Source organism: Podarcis muralis, chromosome 9, assembly GCF_964188315.1.
Source record: "Podarcis muralis chromosome 9, rPodMur119.hap1.1, whole genome shotgun sequence".
Classification (NCBI taxonomy): Eukaryota; Metazoa; Chordata; class Lepidosauria; order Squamata; family Lacertidae; genus Podarcis; species Podarcis muralis.
The window spans coordinates 47,302,926-47,324,229 of record NC_135663.1 but is presented as its reverse complement, the minus strand read 5'-3'; the positions used below and the strand labels follow the sequence as shown (position 1 = coordinate 47,324,229).

Sequence of the window (21,304 nt, the reverse complement as noted above, 5' to 3'; positions counted from 1 at the left end):
TTTTCAACAATTATCATTTAAGCTCATTCTTACAAAGACATCATTTTTGAATCTCAAAAATGTTGGATGCTTAAGCTGATTAAAAGTGTGGATTTTGCTTGCTTTTAGTTTGGTGGCCACGAAGGAAACAGACAGTGCAAGATCACGCAGCATGCCAATGTCTCCATCAGATTTCCTGGATAAATTAATGGGTAGGATGTCTGGCTACGATGCAAGAATAAGACCGAACTTCAAAGGTAATGTCATCTCCCAGGTGTCCATTTGGGTTATAATGTTGCTTGAATTGTTTTAGAAGCAATACAAATGTTTGGCTCATAATTGAGAATATGGTTTTGATCATTCACACTTCAGCAATCTTTTCTTTTTTAAAACAACTACATGTTCTTCTGCTGGTTCAAACTTCTAGAGATGTTACAGTGCTAAGTTTCAATTGGAATGGAGAATTCCTGCAACATTTTTGGATGACAGAATATAAATTACTAAATGTAGTTAAGGTTATGTTAGAAACATTAAAGAATATTGCAGCTATTTGGTGCCAAACAGTTCTGTAATGTGCCTGTTATGAAGTGTCAAACTGGATGTGACAGTCTTGTCACACAAAATGGGGAGAACGCAGAACTAGTTTGCCAACCTTCTGACTTTGCCCCAGCTAGTCCTCCCTATCCTGTAGAAAGTCCCCAAAACATCACACAAGCGGGTAGCTATAACAGGTAGCACAGTGATAAAACAGTTAGTTATGAGTAGGCATGGGGTGAAAAAATGCAGCCTATTGCAATTAAACATCCACATGCCCACATAGTTTAAAAGCAACCACAGAAATTGCATGACATTTATGTAAATTTACAAAGGTGAAAGTATTTCTACAACTGGCTGGAAATAAAAAAAAAATAGATATGAGATTCCTTAGGCTAGTGGTACTCTGCTATGCTCCCTTGAAAAGATGGACTGTTATGGGTGGTGCTGAGAACTTACATTATTCAATTTTTCTGTTTGTCATCAGGTGCTAGAGATTTGGTCAGAAGTAAAACTTAGATGCTACAATGCTGTCAGGGCCCCACAGGTGTTGTGGGCAAACTAAAATACTGGGTCAGGGTAAGAATAGAGAGCAATGCCCACCATTCCTAAAGGAGGGAGACCACCACATGGGTTTCAGATAGCTCAGCCATATCTGATCCTGGCTCTGCCCTTGTATTGGAATCTTATTCAATAGTGATGTGTATGAATAAGTCAATTGTGTGGGTCTTTCACACACAATAATCACCTAATTGGGAAAGACACACACAGTTTGTCATGCCCACATGATTCCAGTATCCGTGTCCAGTATCCGTGTGCATACCATCCCTGTGGAGGACTGCATCATGCAATTATATGTAGGAGGAAAATATGAAACCCTCTGACCCATGTGTATGGATTGGCTGGGTGCCTGGATTCAAAACGCAGGAGAGAGCCTTCAGTAGCAGAGTTTAAACTCAGAATAATGTGGGAATGTAGGTTGCTAGACCATTTTATCCCATTTGCTTGCATACGGTGCTCCCCCCCCTTTCTAGATATTCTCTTTCACACAAAATGGTTTCCATCGGAAGGTTTATTTAAATCATTCCCCATGGTGACTTGGACCACATAGTAAGCTATCAGTGTTCTCAGTGTCCTCGAAACCTTAAACCCAAACATGTGCAGAGGAGCAGCCTGAATTCCTTCATCTGCATAGCAACTCAGCGAACCACTTCACACAAACAGCTTCCTAGCCATAGGGAACCATTTAATTCTGCCTCCATGGGCAGCTGTTCCATATGTGCTGAGCCTTGTGTGCTTGGGTTTTTTGCTTGGTGAGAGAAAAAAGAAGGTTGCTATATAAGTGAACTTGCACAGTTACATAAGATATGCACTTCTAATATTACTTTCCTGATGTTGTGGCGGTATCATCTTCCTAATTACTCTCTCTCCCCCACTGCCACTGCTTTGCAGCCAAAGCTGTTCTCGTTTACTTACCATAGTTATTCCCATTAGCACATAAACTTCAAGTTCAATCTACCTTAGCTACGCTGCACAGAAGATGACTTCAGGCAAATAATAGGAGGCAATCCAATCTCTTTCCACTTTTTATTGGAATCTTTTAAAGATCTCCAGGGGAAAGCATTAGTCGAAAGCTAAAGGCATGGAGGGTCATTTGGAGATTGGATAGTGGAGCTTATTATAGACACCAGGAGGTCATGCCAACTGTGGAATAGGGCAACATGTTTTCTAAATATCAAAAGCTTTATTTTGTAATTGCTGGAATACAGAAGGGGCACAAATCTAATTTGGCACTTTTCTCTTTCTTAAAAGAAAAATAAATAAATCTGAACTATTAAGCGGTAGTTAGTTTTAATGTTTTTAAGTTATGTCCTTCTGCCACAGAGTGGCTTAAGAGAAACATAAAACTGAAACAATCATGCTATAAAAATATCAATAAAATCACAAGATTACAATTAAAATACTAAAGCACTAAGTAATATCTGTAAAATCATAGCCCAGAAACAATACAATTCATGTTCCAAAAGCAAAGATAAACAGGAACATCTTGAGATGCCATTTAAAGATGTCAGTTGCGGGAATACCTGCAAGGAGAGGTTCAGACTTATTGTTCAGATAAGCATCCTCCTTGCCCAGTTTTTGGTTTGTATGTGTTTCTATACTGTGGGAGAAAATATTGCCAAATAGAATTTCATATTATTTTGGACTCTGCGCCTAAAGCCAGCCAATGACTTAGCATGAATGCTCAAATGTCCTGGCTCCTGAGGCAGCCACATTGCTTCTCGCCAGGAATAGGAAGAGTTTCAATTTAGTTATAATTTAAAGGTGAACCTACCTAATTCACACTTTCTTAAACAAGGCACAACACCCCTTGAACTTCACACAGTTCAAAATTCCACAGTGCTGTTTTCCAGCCAAGTAGCATGTATAAGAATGCATATACTAGGGTAAAGTGTGCATAAAAATGCAGTTACAGATGGGTAGCCGTGTTGGTCTGCCATAGTCAAAACAAAAAAAATTCCTTCCAGTAGCACCTTAAAGACCAACTAAGTTAGTTCTTGGTATGAGCTTTCGTGTGCATGCACACTTCTTCAGATACACAAAAATGCAGATATTAATGAAAGCATGATACAAAAATGCATTCTGTTAGGAGAAACTGCATTGAAAAAAGTGTATATAAGGAAAATCTGCAAACTGATGTGGAAATGTGGAAAACAACATATGTGGGGAAAATGAGAAACTAAGGGCTTATCCATATCTCTGTGTGCTGCACTGCTTTCCCTGTGGGAAAACCAGCAGTTTAGTGCTAAATTGGAACAAACAGCAATTGGCTTTTCCATGGATGGCCGTTGGTTCTGACTTAGGGCTTTTGTTGTTGTTTAGTCGTTTAGTCGTGTCTGACTCTTTGTGACCCCATGGACCAGAGCACGCCAGGCACCTCTGTCCTCCACTACTTCCTGCAGTTAGGTCAAACTCATGCTGGTAACCTCGAAAACACTATCCAACCATCTCGTCCTCTGTCACCCCCTTCTCCTTGTGCCCTCCATCTTTCCCAGCATCAGTGTCTTCTCCAGGGAGTCTTCTCTTCTCATGAGGTGGCCAAAGTACTGGAGCCTCAGCTTCACGATCTGTCCTTCCAGTGAGCACTCAGGGCTGATTTCCTTAAGAATGGATGCGTTTTATCTTCTTGCAGTCCATGGGACTCTCAAGAGTCTTCTCCAGCACCATAATTCAAAAGCATCAATTCTTCGGCGATCAGCCTTCTTTATGGTCCAGCTCTCACTTCCATACATCACTACTGGGAAAACCATGGCTTTAACTATACGGACCTTTGTTGGCAAGGTGACGTCTCTACTTCTCAAGATGCTGTCTAGGCCTGTCATTGCCCTTCTCCCAAGAAGCAGGCGTCTTTTAATTTCGTGGCTGCTGTCACCATCTGCAGTGATCATGGAGCCCAAGAAAGTAAAATCTCTCACTGCCTCCATTTCTTCCCCTTCTATTTGCCAGGAGGTGATGGGACCAGTAGCCATGATCTTCGTTTTTTTGATGTTGAGCTTCAGACCATATTTTGCACTCTCCTCTTTCACCCTCATTAAAAGGTTCTTTAATTCCTCCTCACTTTCTGCCATCAAGGTTGTGTCATCTGCATATCTGAGGTTGTTGATATTTCTTCCAGCAATCTTAATTCCAGCTTGGGATTCATCCAGCCCAGCCTTTCGCATGATGTATTCTGCATATAAATCAAATAAGCAGGGAGACAAAATACAGCCTTGTCGTACTCCTTTCCCAATTTTGAACCAATCAGTTGTTCTATATCCAGTTCTAACTGTAGCTTCGTGTCCCACATAGAGATTTCTCAGGAGACAGATGAGGTGATCAGGCACTTCCATTTCTTTAAGAACTTGCCATAGTTTGCTGTGGTCGACACAGTCAAAGGCTTTTGCATAGTCAATGAAGCAGAAGTAGATGTCTTTCTGGAACTCTCTAGCTTTCTCCATAATCCAGCGCATGTTTGCAATTTGGTCTCTGGTTCCTCTGCCTCTTCTAAATCCAGCTTGCACTTCTGGGAGTTCTCGATCCACATACTTAGGGCTAAAGAGTGGGTTTTCTGGGGAAAAGTGGTGGGGCGAAGGCAAAACCGCTTGGAACCATGCCTAGAAAAGCACAGGACTAGCAGAAAACTGCTCCGATCTCTGCTTTCTAGGCACAGGAAAAGAAAGAGCGTGGATGAGGCCCGATAGAAACCAAAATTGGCAGAATTGCACATTCCTTCTCCTCCCTGGGCTTTTTAGCTCAGTATGGTGCATCAGCTATGCCAAAATTTGGATTACGATGTAATTTGAACTTGGGGTTGCAGTTAAGGTCTCTCCTGTGTGGTGTACCAGTGTGGTGTAGTGGTTAAGAGCGGTAGACTCGTAATCTGGGGAACCGGGTTCGCATCTCCGCTCCTTCACATGCAGCTGCTGGGTGACCTTGGGCTAGTCACACTTCTCTGAAGTCTCTCAGCCCCACTCACCTCACAGAGTGTTTGTTGTGGGGGAGGAAGGGAAAGGAGATTGTTAGCCGCTTTGAGACTCCTTCGGGTAGTGATAAAGCAGGATATCAAATCCAAACTCCTCTTCTTCTACTCTTCTTCCTCCTTACAAACTGTATGCTTACAAACTGTAAGCATGGAACAAACCTTGGCTATAGGTCATGGTTAAGGTGGAGAGACCTTAGCTGTGATTACTGGTTTGAAAGACTCATAATGAGCTAAGAACAGCCAATGGCCCATCTGGTCCAGCATATTATCCTCACAGCAGCCAACAATGTGGGAAACGAGGAGGGCAAACAGGAGCACAAGAGCACTCTGCCCTCCTGTGGTTTCCAGCAACTGGTATTCAGAAGCATTGCTGCCTCCAACTGTGGAGGTGGCGCATAGCCATCATGGCTTGTAGCCATTGATAGCTCTCTCTCTCCTCCATGAATTTGTCTAATCCTCTTTCAAAACCATCTAAATCAGTGGCCATCACTGCCTCCTGGAGACCAAGTTGCATAGTTTGACTGTGCACTGCATGAAGTTGAGGTTTCTTTTATCCATCCTAAATCTTCCACACACTCTGCCACACTTCAGTTAGCTAAAAAAAACCCACAGAGGGGCATAGGAGGTGCAAATTGTTCTCTGGGACCTCTCACATTCAAGTGGCCATGGTAAACCATTTGTTGTTGTTTAGTCGTTTAGTCGTGTCCGACTCTTCGTGACCCCATGGACCAGAGCACGCCAGGCACCTCTGTCCTCCTGGTAAACCATAGCCTAATGCAAAATCATTTAAAAAGCAAACTCTATTGTAGAGTATAATTGGCGCTTGATAGACACCATTCCATCAGCTTTACATCTTTACAGCTTTGCCATGCATGGACTGCATACTTTGGAGAGGGGGTATGGAGGTTCTTTCTAGGATGCTTCAAGCACTTTCCGGCAGGCAAATTATTATTTCAATTATTGATTGTCAAGCACATTGTTTTCTTACTACTGGCTTCTGTGCAGGAAAGCATTAGCAGTGACACAACCGCTTATCCCTTATGACAGTCTAGCTCATTATAAATAAATCAAAAAACTTTTGTTTTTTAGCCTGTAGCAAAATGGTGGCAAGGCATCATTGTAATCTTCCAGTGATTCAATTGCTTTATTCATTCAGACACAACCCTATGGTTCTTCATAGTGGTTTTTAATGGTTATTTTCTACCTTGCATGTTAATTATTATTGCTATCCAAGAAGGACCTTAGGTTTAGTTTAATTTTCCTGGAATTAGATATGAATGGAAATTAATAAAATGCACTAATATCCTCCTTTTGTTATAACTACTTTGGATAATATATAATTATTCCAATTTTACAGATGTGTATCTAAGTCTGGGATATCCAAGTCCACTTGGTAGCTGATGGTGGGAGAGGAATTCAAACATTCTAGGTTAACATTCAGCAGACTAATACAAGTTGCCCCTTGTGATTAAAATTCAAGTTAAACTATCCAAAAATTTATTACCTGAATAACAGACAGAAACTTGGATATGTTGCAGAGCAAGAGAGAGAGAGAGAGAGAAACATTGGCTGCATTCACATGACAGATTATTATATTTCCCATTTATGAATTTCACCTTTAGCCCCACAAGTGCACCCAGTGCATGTTAGAAGAGGGAAAGTACAACAAAACTATAGGGACACGGGTGGCGCTGTGGGTTAAACCACAGAGCCTAGGACTTGCCGATCAGAAGGTCGCGGTTCGAATCCCCGTGACGGGGTGAGCTCCCGTTGCTCGGTCCCTGCTCCTGCCAACCTAGCAGTTCGAAAGCACCTCAAAGTGCAAGTAGATAAATAGGTACCGCTCCGGCGGGAAGGTAAACGGCGTTTCCGTGCGCTGCTCTGGTTTGCCAGAAGCGGCTTAGTCATGCTAGCCACATGACCCGGAAGCTGTACGCCGGCTCCCTCGGCCAATAAAGCGAGATGAGTGCCGCAACCCAGAGTCGGCCATGACTGGACCTAATGCTCAGGGGTCCTTTTACCTTTACCTTTACAACAAAACTGGCCTGTTACCATATATATAAAAGAGAGGAGGCTACACCAACTACAGTGCCATTAATCAAGTACCGGTAGTAATGAGTCTCAAAAGACACCTTATTTGATTTTTTTTTAAAGGAGATCACATACGTACACTATACAAAAGAATATAAGCCTCACCACCCCACCCCTCCCCTTCCCCCCTCTTCTTCCCCAACCTTATACTGTACTCAACACTAATGTCTCACAACAAATGTAACTGATTTTTAAGAACGACTGCACAATCTGAAAAAAGAGCCATGGCATGTACTTTTGTAAACCAAAAAAATATTTAATAAGAATTTTTTTTTAAAGGAGATCATTACTTCTGCAAAAAGCACTTTTCCTGTCAGAAGAATAATCCATTATTTCTTACATCAGCCATACAAAAGCTGCATTTCAGACATAACAAGCACTGATTGAATGATTGTTATTCCAAAATTTAATCCCTTTATGCAACAATTCTGAACTGCTCCATCTCTTCAGCAGTGCAGTGTGAATGCACTCCCGAGTGTTGGGTTTGAGGGGCATTTCATCCTCACAGTACCCACATGAAGGAAGCGCATGTCTGTGAGCAGAACCACGGGTGTTTATCATTAGTAATAATAATTAATCACTTTACTAACAGAAATGGCTCAAACAGTCCTTTTTTAAAAGGAAAAAGGTGCTGGTACTCACCATGAAGTTGTTACAGTAAGTGCTACACTTTTAACATTGGGGGAGGGGGAGAAGGTGTCAGTACTGTGTAGACTTGAGTACCCCCAGAAAAAAAATCACTGGACTCAAAGCAATTTACATACAGTTCTCCTAGTTCGGGAATGGAAAACCTCTAGCGATCCAGTGCCCAGTTATCTGTTGGCCATTGACCATGCTGGCTGGCTCTCATTTATTTATTTAGTTAGAAGATTTCATGCCCACGCTTTGCTGCAAGGTCCCAGAGCAGGATAGAACAACGGAGTGCACAAGGATAGAAACAACTAAAACCATTACAACTATCAAACCAATCCCAATGGAACAAAAGAGTACAAATTCAGCAAATACCTTAGCTGTCAAAGGCTGTGGTAAAGAGGTGCATCTTCAGCACATAGCAAAAGGAACACAGTAAAGTTGCTAGGCACCCCTCTGTGGTCACCAGAGTCCAACAACGCCTGGTTCCCCATCCTCACTAGTGGATCTCCCAGCAAATAATAGAAAAATCCAGTGATATACATTCAAATGCACGTGAAACAAAGGGCTACACAACCAGTGTTCAGAATGGGGTGTGGGGTTTTTGTGTGTGTGTTTTTGGACCTCTGCAAATGTTGGGTGTTGAGGCAGGAAACATGTCTAGACTGCCTCTGACAGATACCTGAGGGAGTGTGTCCCTTTTCTTCTACTTGACAACCCTGTCTAACTTGTCAGGGCGGTAAAATGTGATTTGATTTAACTTAAAGGAATAGATCTGTTGAAACAGTGTCACTTTCAGTCATTGCACTGAAAGGCTGCAGTGTACATTGTTCCACTGAAAGTGACAAGCATACTGCCCATTATTATAGGTCTCATAGCAGGCACTTAGCTGATCGTTCTGATCAGCTACCAACTGGTAGCACCAGCTGGATTGCTTTTTCTCCTCCAAAGGTAAACGATTTTAGCATCCAGTTTAAATTAAATTTGTGCAATTGTGCAATAGGTGTTGGAATAATGGCATTCCATGCGTGCATTAGAGCATTTAATCACCTTCCTTCTGGCAACAGCCTTTTCTTCTTCCCACTCACAAATTGGGGGGGGCAGCGGAATGAGATGCTTGAAAACCAACAGGACAAAGATTGTGACACCACCATGCATGCCCAGTGTTAAATGTATGTAAGCAGAACCAAGGATTTTGGGAGCCAGATTAATATTACTCTCCCCCTGTCCTGCCCAAAAATTTCCCAAAGCTGATATGAATTCTAGGAGGGAAAGTGTGGTTGCTAGTATCTGCTACATGAGTGTATTTGGGGAAACTCTAATGCACAGGGATAGAGTTAAATCTCTATTGTGATCCAAGCGTTGCACAACATGACCCTTTGGACTCCTTCCAAATCTACAATTCTGTGATTCTGTCAGCCCAACATGGTCCCAGTCCTGCTGTTAAGTCAGACTGTTGGCTCAACTAGTTCATTCTTGCCCATACTGACAGCGGCTGTCCTTGAGCTCCATTCAGGGGCCCTTTTCAGCTTCTCAGAGATACCAGTGACCGAACCTGGGACTTTCTGCATCTACTCACCCACGTGCCTTTTCTCCAAACATCTGGCCTTCAGATGAACTTTGCGTAGGCTTTCAAGGTCTCTGGATGGCAGCCTATTGTGGATTACAGAAAAAAGACGTTGTGGAAAAATCTCCACTCCAGTTCTGCAAGGGAATGGAAGTAAGCCCATCCTATCCCATTTGTCTGTGGAGTTTTAAGGGGAAACCCTTTAAAATGCACATAGAAATGGAAAGGTACTCAAAGAAAAGGATCTATGAAAGGTGGTCTGAGGGCTGCAGTGCTGCCTCCATTTCTCTTAGCTCATGCATAGGGCCAAATTCTGCCCTCCAAGCCTGCCCCTCAGAGGCCACACATTCTCTCAAGTAATGATCCTTACCCCACCCCACCCCACCCCACCCCACCCCGCTTTGCCTTCTCCTGACAATGTCTCTTTCTTGCTTGGATGGAGGGCAGAGTGGGTGGGTGTGTAGAAACTAGCGTATGTGCAAAGAGAAGCATCACCTTCATTGCTCCGTCTCCTTTCACCATGGCATGTGGTCCCCCAAAAGGTTGTCCAGAAGAGAATGTGGACCTTGGGCTAAAAAAAGGTTTGCCATCCCTGGTTTAGCAGCCACAGGTTTTGGCTTGTTTGTTTAGTGTGGGCAGTAATTTCTGCATGTTTTGATTTCATTTACAGGGCCTCCGGTAAATGTGACATGCAACATCTTCATAAACAGTTTTGGATCCATTGCAGAAACAACCATGGTAAGATGTTCTTTATCACAAACAACTATATTTCAAATTATTTAGACTGCAATCCCGCGCACACTAATCTGGAAGTAAGTCCCGCAGATCTTACTAGCACTTACCTTTGGATATACTTGCATGCAGTCCTGATCAGTGACCTTATATGGCAGGTGGAGCCTTCTAAAATGAAACACACTCATTTGTGGTTAATCCCTTGAGTGCTGAGCAGGGCATATGCTTCCATGTAGTTGCAGAGTTCCTGCATAAGCATCTCCATTCCTTTCACTGAAAAGGGCAGCTTCATGTCTGCATCCCTTTGCCAAGTATGAAGGATTATTCCTCATGTCAGACATTCAAGAAAATTTGTATTAAAATTCCAGAACTTTGTATTAAAATCTAACTTCTAAATGCCAAGGATTGAATTGGCTGCTGAATGCCTTTGAAGGAAACAAACCTATCTGGGTTTGTTTATTTTAAATGCATGATCTTTTAGTTCTTTTCTGTCTATTATGTGACCTGGTGTTCTTTTCATCCCTTGTTTTTTACTCTGCCCTTATTTAATTTTCCTTCAGCTTACTGCTAGGGATGGAAGGATCTGCCAATTTCAGGTGTCTCATTTTGCCAATCTTAAATTCAGTTCTCAGTGTTTCTGCAGCAATTTACAAAACAAAAAACCAAATCCTCACGAAAATTCAGAGTGGATTTCTCTTAATAAACACATTTTGTATGTAGTTTTGACTAACACATACATTTTTGCAACCAATTTCTGCTAATATAATGCATTTTTTGTGTTACTTCCACTATTGTATTTGTTTTTATGTACATTTTTATAAACATTTTTGGAGAATTGCATTGCAAAATTCAAAGAAGGGTGAATGTGAAGGAGAAATTCAATGCATTTCATCTTTCAATCCTAATTTATCATATTTGCACATTATGATAAATTATATGAGAACATTCACACTTATTTGAATGGAAATGATAGCTCTACATGTGCAGAGCTGCTCTTTACATTGAAGTGAATGGATAAGTCGTTGCATAAGAATCCTATCAGAACAAGGTACCACTGGACTGGAGCAACTGAGTGGAACTATATTGTGGACAAAGTGAGGAAGGTCCTAGAGAAGAGAGGAAGATGCACAGATATATACAGAAGTGTTGTATCCTGATCATACTGACTCCATAGTTTGACTCCATAGTTTATCAGTCTTTGGCAGACCCTCCTCACACACACTGAGATCTTTTCATTCCATGATAAGAGTCAGAAACTCACTCATCTAAAATGAAAGCTGCAATTAGGTGGGTACATGCAATACATATTCATCTCTAGGGCCTTGGCTGCAGTCAATTATAAATTATTGCATAGGGTTTTTTTTTATTTTTCACTGCTCATAGTACATCGTTTTCAGAACTCCCTAGTAAACTGCTGCTCTGAATGTAGAGGAATGCCAGGGCTCTGTAATAGTTCACTTCTAAATTATGCATTGATGCAGCGCAAAGGAGGACTTTCTTGCGGTCAGCAATTGTCAAATTCTGTCAGAATCAAAGCCATCATTTTGAGAATATGAGCATGTTTAAAACACACATAGCTCTATTTGTGACCTCTCTCTTGGTTTAGCATCTATATTCTTTAACTTCACTGTACCAAACAAGAAAAGCTCTTTAAAATTAAAGTAGAGATGTTATGTACCTTAGTTACAGGTTAACATCTGATACTTCAATATAGCTAGGGAATATTTTGATGCTGTTTTCTTGAACAATTGGGTCACCTTTCAGATATTGTTTTATTTTATCCATGCCACTATTACATTTCACTTACTATTTTGGATGAAGGAGAAGTTTTAATTAAATCACCATCTAAATAGTTTTCTGAAGAAAGCTTAGAATTTAGGGGTGCAACATTTCCCCTACATTTTACTATGTTCTAAGTGCACAGCAGATGAAGATATTGTGTATGTTCTATATTCTGAACTATATATGTTATTTAACATGCATACCTCCTTCTCAAATGTGCATTCATGATATTTCACAGGAATCGAAGAAATACTGTTAAAGTCCATTTTATTTTTATGTAGCTTACTCTTTGACCCCCCCCCCTAATTAATATGTAGACCAAAATCTGTTATTTCCCTGGTTTGGTCATAAGAAAACAACCAACAGCCGAGTAAATTCAAAACAAGGTGTGTGTGTGTGATGTTTGCTTTTAAAAAGTTAGAGATCTTCAAGGAGAGTGTCATGCAAGCTACATCCACTGAAATTCCCTCTTCTCTACAACTAATAATGACGAAGGAGCTTTATCCTCTTTTGAATTATACCCTGTCTATAACTCTTTAAACTGTAATGGAAACATAGGAAACTGCCTTATGAAGATTCAGACCATTGGTCCATCTAGCTCAGCATCATCTACAGTGAACAGTAGTAGCCCTCCAGGGTTTCAAACAGAGCTTTCTCCTAGTCCTACCTGGAAATGCTGTGGATTGGGTGGGTGATCTGCATTTAAAGAAGATGCTCTACCACCAAGACATGGCCCTTCCCAAATGGGTCATGCTTGATTCTGTTACATTAAGTGAAAAAGGGAAGCTGAATGTGAAGGGAACTTCCTAAACACAACAGAAATGTGCTTGGTCAGTTATAGTTTCTAAGCATAGATCAACTCATGCCCCATTTATCAAAGAATGCTAGAAGCTAATGTAGAAAACATAGCAATGGAGCAAATGAAGAAGAGGAAATGTACATGCAAAATAAATTCTTAAAATTAAATTTTAGGATGGTGACAGTATCCAAGTAGGCTGAGCTTTATTAAGTTAGTACCCCCCCACCCCCCGCCTGCATATGGTACTATTAGTTTATACCTTTACATACTCCAAGAGAGGATGGGACTGCTTTGCTTCTTCAGCTGGTCTCTCCTTTCCGTCAAACTTGGAATAAAAATGCAAGAGCTGGTGGTCACAGCTGCATTTCTCCCCCTTGCTTGTGGGGAGGGGTTACAGAAGCATCCTGAATTGTAGCCTGATAGCACTGTTTGCCTGTCACCAGCAAGGAGTACTAATGAATGAGAGCAGAAGGTGGCTAGCCTATGGCCATTGGGTGACATTTTTGGACTCATCAGGTCCCATCAGCCCCAGCCAGCATGGCCAGAGATCAGGGACAATGGGAGTTGCAGGTCTAACAGGTCCCTGTAGGAACACAATTTTCCTACCCATGAACTAGGCAGTTTAGAACACTGTACAAAAAAGAAAGGGGGGGGGGATCAAATGCAAGGGCCCCATTCTATGTAACCACACACTTGCCACATCACCATGCTTACCTAATGGCCAAACTGCACATAGAGGATTTCAAGGAATGTCCAGGTAGCCCAAAATTATCACCTACCTATAATTTTAAACCCCTTCAGTGGGTTTGCCCTCCGGGAATCAAGTTATTTTGGAGAGTTAACCATTCCTGAAGTCTCCCCACCCATTTGTGAAAACTTCAATCAGGGCCTTAAGTTTAAAAATGCTTTTAAGGTGTTACCATCTTAGGAAGTTCTTTCAAACAAGATCTTACATCAGCTTCTTAGAGAATTCTTGGGTCTGGCATCCATCTGTCCCAGGATACTATGGAGGAATGCACCTTTGGGGGTGAAGTCATACTGTTAGAAGGCTGCAACACCTGCTGTGGCTGTAGAGACAGATATGAGAGAGACATATATACAATAATAATGTTTGTGCTATATTGTTCTTTGTGCGTCTTGCTGGGATGTATGTGTCAGGGGTTCAGGAGCAGAGGGACAGGAAAGGGAGGAATTAGAGACCGAGGGAGAGGAATCCGAGGGAGAGGTCAGCGATGATAGCCGTCCGAGGTCTCTAAGTCTCTCCAGCGAATCAGAGGATTCACAGAAAGGGGCTCCCGTGGTCAGAGCTAGGGGGTTGCCAGAGGGAACACCTCAGGAAGGAGGGGCCAGAGGGGACTCAGAGAGCAGCAGCTGGAAATCGGGACCAGCTTCCCCACCGGAGAGCAGTAGGGGGGAGGAGCCCCAGGCATCGGCAGCAGGCAGCTTTCCGTCAGCAGAAGGACATGAGTCAGGGTTAGCCACGCCTGCATCAGAGAGCGAGGAAACGGTCAAAAGGAAGGTCAGGGGCAGCGCGCGCGCGCCAAGTTCAAATGTACAAGAGGGTGGAGCAATGAGCAGCCCGGAGAGGGAGCCGGGTCCCAAAGCCCGCCGAAGAGAGGGGGAGGAGTCCGAGGGGTCCGCATCCGAGGCGTCCAGGAAGGAAGGCACCCCGGGGGGTAGTAGGACCCAGAGGCGGAAGGAGAAACGAAGAAGGTGGAGTAAGGCTAGAGTCTTAAACTGGTGTACAGGGGGCGGAGACTCAGACGAGGCTTCGCTGGTCTAGGGTCTAGACGTAGAGACGCACGCTAGGGCTCGAAAATGAGAACTAAACTTCAATAAAGACTTTTGTACAGTTCTGCTGGCTAGCGTTGGTCTTCTGTGAGCTGGGACCTGGAGGCAGTCTCTGACAGTAAGCCTCGTCACACATTTTCATCGGTTTTCTTCGCCTCAAGCATCGCTACGGGAGCGAGGCAGGGAGGGCAGAAGACTGGTGCCTTGCGAGCTCACAAAAGTCAGGCGAGATGACTACAGAACAGAAAATAGCTTCCCTGCAAGAAGCGGTGACACAGCTCAGCGCTGAAATAATCGCATCCAGGAAGAGAGAAGAAGAAGCGGCGGCTGCCTGCAGAGATCTTCAAGCCAGGTTGGAAGGGCTTGTGAAGCAGGGGCTACCGGGACCCAGATCCGAGGGGATTGGGTTGGGGAAGAGAGGAGGCAGCATTGTATCTCATTTTGATGGGAATTTGCAGCAGTACCCCAATTTCCGAGCAGACGTGCTGTTTGCGCTGCAGCTGTTGGATAGAGACTTTAGAGATGAGCAAGAGAAAGTGGGGTTTATCTTGTCCCATTTGCATGGGGACGCGAAAGCATGGCTGCGCAATCTGTGGAGGGATAAGGATCCAGCGCTCCAAAGCGCAAATGCATTCATTAAGGCAATGGACTCCTGTTTCTTATCAAACATAGACATTGACATTGCCCGGAAAGACATATTTGGGCTAAGACAAGGGAAAGCCAGCGTAAGGCAGTATCATTCCCGGTTTTTTGCATTGGTCAACGCGCTGAATTGGGATAAGGATTCTCCGCCAGTTAGAGACCTTTTTTTGGAGGGATTGAGCCCACAGATCAAGGATGAGATGGCACGGGGAGAGAGACCCACAACCACTCAGCAAGTGGTTGAAAGAGCGCTATCGATTGGGGTGAGGCAGGAAGAACGCCCATGGAGCAAAGAAGAAGGGCGTTGGGGACGCACACCAGCGAGAGTGCCCCCCCTCTTGCCCAGAGATGCAGTGCGTGCGCAGTCCACGCCTCCACAGGGAGGGGGCGAAGAGCAGATGGAGATTGGCGGTGCTAGGGCTCACTCAGCTACCAGAGCCTTAACACCGGGAGCAGTAAAACCGAAGCTGCCTAGAGGGAACAGGAAGTGCTATATATGTGATAGTGGACAGCACATGGCGAAAGAGTGTCCCCAGAGGCTCCACAAGCACACTGCAGCTTCAGTGACAGTAATGGAAACAACTCAGCAGAGAGAACCACAGCAGGGAAGCGACGGAGTCTGGCTGGAAACGGAGGCACTGGGGCCCAGCCAGACGAGTCAGTGAGTAAGTCCCCAGAGATTTTGCAGCCCACAGACCCCCTCCCGCCCAAACCAGTGGTGCAGCTCACCACATCGCTCCAGCTGCCCAATGGACTCACCTTAGAAGTGCCTATTACAATTGACTCTGGCAGTAATGCAGACTTTATAGGACTGGAATTCATTCAACAACACAACGTAGCATTACTGCCAGCCACGCTGCCCCTGAAGGTTGTCACGGTGGATGGCAGGGAACTGCTAGGGGGGCAGGTGGTGCAGCAGACGCCGCCGATGGTGATGCAAATTGGGAATCACCGGGAGGTCATCAGCTTCAATGTCACCCAACTGTCGGACACGCCTGTAGTATTAGGCATGAGTTGGCTGCACAGGCACAGCCCAGCATTGGCTTGGTACCAGCGCCAACTGACTTTTGGCTCCTCCTACTGTGCGGAACACTGCATTATACCCAGCCCAGAAGGGGAAGAGGAAGACCCGCAGTTACAGGTGGGCACGCTGCAAGCAGTACCCCTCAAGTATGCGGAGTTTTTGGAGGTATTCTGCGAGAAGGAGGCGGACAAGCTACCTCCTCACAGACCCTATGACTGCAAGATTGACCTCCTGCCGGGGGCGACGCTGCCAACTGGGAAACTGTACTCCATGTCTGAGGATGAACTGCAGGAACTCAGGGAGTTCATAGATCACAATTTGAAGCGTGGGTTCATCCGGGAGTCAAAAGCGGTGGGAGGCAGTCCAGTATTCTTTGTGAAGAAGCGGGACACGCCCCAAAGGAGGCTGGTGGTGGACTATCGAATTTTAAACTCGAAAACCAAGCCCTCAGCCTTCCCCATGCCCAAGATAGACGACCTGCTCGCGACGGTGCGGAAAGGACGCTTTTTCACCAAGTTGGATCTACGTGGGGCGTACAACCTGATTCGCATGCGCGAAGGCGACGAGTGGAAGACGGCCATGTTCACGCCATTGGGCACCTACGAATACAGAGTTATGCCCTTCGGATTACAAAATGGCTCTCACTGTTTCCAAGCCTTTATGCATCATGTGCTGGCGGGGCTCCTTTACAAGAAGTGCGTATGCTTCCTGGACGACATCCTGATTTTTTCAGAATCGCGAGAGGCGCACGAGAGGGATGTCAGGGAAGTTCTGCAGAGACTGAAGGAGCACAGGCTGTACGCCAAGCTGGAGAAGTGCCAGTTCGACGTGACGGAGGTGGACTTCCTGGGCTACAAGTTGTCGGACAAGGGGCTCGCCATGGACAGCGCCAAGGTTCGCACAGTTTTGGACTGGAAAAGCCCACGCAATCGGAAGGAAGTCCAGCGGTTTGTCGGCTTTGCCAACTTTTACCGCAAGTTCATCAAGGGATTTGCCATGCAGACAGCGGCCATCACCGACACGCTCAGCTCCAAGAAGAAGAAATTCATCTGGACGGAGCAAGCGGAGCAGTCCTTTCAGAAACTCAAGCGTCTCTTCGCGTCCGAAGAGCAGCTGCTGCATGTGAATCCCAGCAGACCCATGAGGGTGGAGACAGACGCCTCAGACAGAGCCGTGGGAGCTGTCCTGTTGCAGCAAGACCAGCAGGGGGACTGGAGGCCGTGCGCCTTCTACTCGAGGAAGCTCAGCAAGTCGGAGCAGAATTATACTATCTGGGACAGGGAGTTGCTAGCCATCCATGCAGCATTCAAGGCATGGCGGCACTTCCTCATCGGAGCCAGACACACAGTGCAGGTCCACACGGACCACAAGAATCTGGAGTACTGGCGCACGGCTAGGTTCCTCAACCAGAGACACATTAGATGGGCAGAGTTCTTCGCGGACTTCGACTTCAAGATAGAGTACATTCCAGGCGACAACAACGTGATGGCGGATGCATTGTCCAGAAAGCCGCAATACCTTGAGGAGGCGGCACCGTCGGCGGCCAAGCACATTTTCGCACCGGAAGCGTGGGCATGCGCGTCGGCAACCATGGACCTGGACGCCGTACGTCGCGCGCTGCGGGAAGACCCCTTCGCACAGGCCAAGATGGAGGAGGTGCACAGGGGCACAGCGAAGGCCGACGAGTTCCAGATACGCGATGGGTTGCTCCTCCACAAGGGAGCACTCTACGTGCCGGGAGACGACCTCCGCGCAAGGGTACTGCAGCAGCTACACGACGCTCCCACCGCTGGGCACTTTGGCAAAGAAAAGACGGTCGAACTAGTAGCCAGAGACTTTTGGTGGCCCAAGATGCGGGGGGAAGTAGCGGATTACGTCTCGAGATGTGACACCTGCCAAAGGGCCAAGTCAGTTCACAAACCGCCGGCGGGACTGCTGGAACCGCTGCAGACACCGTCTGAACCGTGGGAGAGGGTGGCCCTGGACTTCGACACGGATCTGCCCAGCTCGAGGGGAAAGACAGCAGTGCTAGTGGTGGTGGACATGTTTACTAAAATGGCACACTTCATTCCGTGTGCGAAGGTAGCCACGGCAGAGCAGACCGCCAAACTGTTCATAGACCACGTGTTCAAAGTCCACGGTCTGCCACGGTCTATTCTCTCCGACCGGGGGCGACAGTTCATCTCGAACTTCTGGCAGAAGCTGATGGGCATCCTGAACGTCAAAGTCAATTTGGCGTCGGCGAGACACCCACAGACCAACGGGCAAGCAGAGAGGGTCAACGCCATCATGCAGCAGTACCTGAGATGCTACGCCAATCAGCAGCCCACGACATGGGTGGACTACCTGCCACTCGCCGAGTTCGCTTACAACAATACGAAGCACGTGTCGACGGGGGTGACGCCGTTCTTCGCCAACAACGGGAGGCATCCCAGAACCTTCCCGAGTTTAGAGAGAGTGGGGGAGGGGGAGCCACAGGCAGCGGAAGCCTTAGCGTCGGAGTTGCAGGAAGTCCACGAACAACTCAGGAGGCAGTTAGAACTAGCAAAGCACGCATACAAAGTGCAGGCCGACAGGCACAGAAGAGTTGGGGAAGACATACAGGTGGGAGACTGGGTCTGGTTAGCAGCGCAAGCAGTGCCGACCAGATCGTTAGCGAAGAAGAAGCTAGGACATAAGCAGCTAGGACCTTACCAAGTCCAGGCACAGGTCAATCCAGTGGCCTTCCGGTTGGCTCTTCCGGAGGGTTCCAGAATGCATCCGGTGTTCCATAGATCGGTGCTCACGCCCTACAAAGCACCTCATAGATTTCAGGAGCCAGACACAGCACCAGACCCGCTCAGAGAAGGGCCCAGAAAGGGGGGGTCGCCAAGGAGGGGGCACATCAACGAGGTCACAGAGATTTTAGACTCGAGATGGGGGGAAGAGGGAGTAGAATATCTCCTAGCCAGAGAGGGTACCCCGGCCAGTGCCAACAGCTGGGTACCGGACTATGCTTTGGAGGAGCCTCTGCTCAAAGAGGAGTTTCATGCCCTCTTCCCACACAGGCCCATGCCAGCCGAGTATTTCGACGACTGGCTCTTCACACCCACTCTTTCAGCCAGCACATTCCAGGGGTTCGCCTCGGACGAGGAACAGGCCCCAGTCACGAGCTCCCAGGTGGGTTCGCCACCGGGGTCTGCCTCAGACCACTATTATTGGTGGGACGATCGACAAGAGGAGCAGTGGCGCAGGAAGTGGCTGAGGGGTCCTTGGCTGGGACCACCCGAAGAGGGGGAGGGGGGCGAGACGGACATGGACGTGTTGGGGGAAGACGTGGGGTTCGAGCACGGAGACAGAGAGATGGAAGCAGAGGAGAGCGACGTCGACGAGTACATGGGGGACGAACTGTATCCTGCACGCACCCCCGCTACGACGGAGCACCCAGTACCCACACCGGAAGGAGGGGAGGGGGGAAGGGGGGGCTTCGAGGGGGGATGGATGTCAGGGGTTCAGGAGCAGAGGGACAGGAAAGGGAGGAATTAGAGACCGAGGGAGAGGAATCCGAGGGAGAGGTCAGCGATGATAGCCGTCCGAGGTCTCTAAGTCTCTCCAGCGAATCAGAGGATTCACAGAAAGGGGCTCCCGTGGTCAGAGCTAGGGGGTTGCCAGAGGGAACACCTCAGGAAGGAGGGGCCAGAGGGGACTCAGAGAGCAGCAGCTGGAAATCGGGACCAGCTTCCCCACCGGAGAGCAGTAGGGGGGAGGAGCCCCAGGCATCGGCAGCAGGCAGCTTTCCGTCAGCGGAAGGACATGAGTCAGGGTTAGCCACGCCTGCATCAGAGAGCGAGGAAACGGTCAAAAGGAAGGTCAGGGGCAGCGCGCGCGCGCCAAGTTCAAATGTACAAGAGGGTGGAGCAATGAGCAGCCCGGAGAGGGAGCCGGGTCCCAAAGCCCGCCGAAGAGAGGGGGAGGAGTCCGAGGGGTCCGCATCCGAGGCGTCCAGGAAGGAAGGCACCCCGGGGGGTAGTAGGACCCAGAGGCGGAAGGAGAAACGAAGAAGGTGGAGTAAGGCTAGAGTCTTAAACTGGTGTACAGGGGGCGGAGACTCAGACGAGGCTTCGCTGGTCTAGGGTCTAGACGTAGAGACGCACGCTAGGGCTCGAAAATGAGAACTAAACTTCAATAAAGACTTTTGTACAGTTCTGCTGGCTAGCGTTGGTCTTCTGTGAGCTGGGACCTGGAGGCAGTCTCTGACAGTATGTTTTGAAACTGTAATGATTTATTTGCCTATTTTATTGTAGACTCTTCTTCTCATTATCAATATATTGTTTGCAGAGTGCCCTTCAGCATTTTTCGCGGCTGTTACATGTCACATTGGGTTAGAAGGAGAGGAGGCAACAAGTCAGCCCTGTATTTGCCAGCTTCCTATCATCAGGAATCTCCCATTCTTCAGGAAGTCTTTCTTTAGATCCTGCCAGTGACCCTTGCTATAGTTCTGCGATGATCTCCCGAAATGAGAGAGAGATTGTGCTTTGTTGTTCTTAAGCTGCTTAACAGAATACAGCAGCGCTTCTGAAATAAGCAGCAGATCCTAAGAGACTAGTAAATGTGCCACTGTTTCATTGACACTTGGAAAGGGATCGAACAGCAAGCGACTTTAATGGAGCCAATTATCTGTGTAAAGGAACCATGTCTCTTGCTTAGTCCTGCCAAGCTTTTCCTCACAGGCATTTCAAGGCTGGCTGCTAATAGGCACATTGACTGGACCAGGAACAGGAAGTGACTGATCTGACTTGCATGCTGAAGCTGGCACTAGATTTGCTCTTTTGTGTGAGGCTGTCTAGTTGTCTTATTCTTAGAAAACTCAGGTCAAAGAAGCTGTTAATCTCATAATCATAGAGAGAGTCAGCCTTGGAAACACATTATTCACAGTTTGAAGAAGAACTAGGAAATTAGGCTTGCATGCTAACTCACTTCTGGCAGGTTCCATGTACCTTGCTGTGTGACAAATAAAAATTCAACAAGTGGAACTTTCACTCCCTGCGTCTCATACTGAGAAAATAGACTTACAGACACAGGGAGATGATTGCCAGCAGTGCCTAGCCTGAACAGCAAAAATGACAATTATTGTTTGGATGTGACAACCTCAGCTGTCCCAACTCCAAAGCTGCTAGCCCAGAAAACTCAAAAAATCCATTAGAATCAAGTGTGTAGCTTTGAATTTCATTG

At 46.3% G+C, this 21,304-nt stretch overlaps 1 protein-coding gene across 3 annotated transcripts in view; it reads left to right on the top strand.

Moving 5' to 3' along the window:
• Positions 1-21,304, top strand: part of GLRA3 (glycine receptor alpha 3) — a 78,678-nt gene that overhangs the window by 20,594 nt on the left and 36,780 nt on the right. For all 3 annotated transcript variants that reach the window (XM_077934181.1, XM_028744431.2, XM_077934182.1), the window contains exons 2-3: positions 109-236; positions 9,994-10,061. In XM_077934181.1, the coding sequence (XP_077790307.1) occupies positions 109-236; positions 9,994-10,061 (196 nt within the window). The remainder of the gene's footprint in view (positions 1-108; positions 237-9,993; positions 10,062-21,304) is intronic.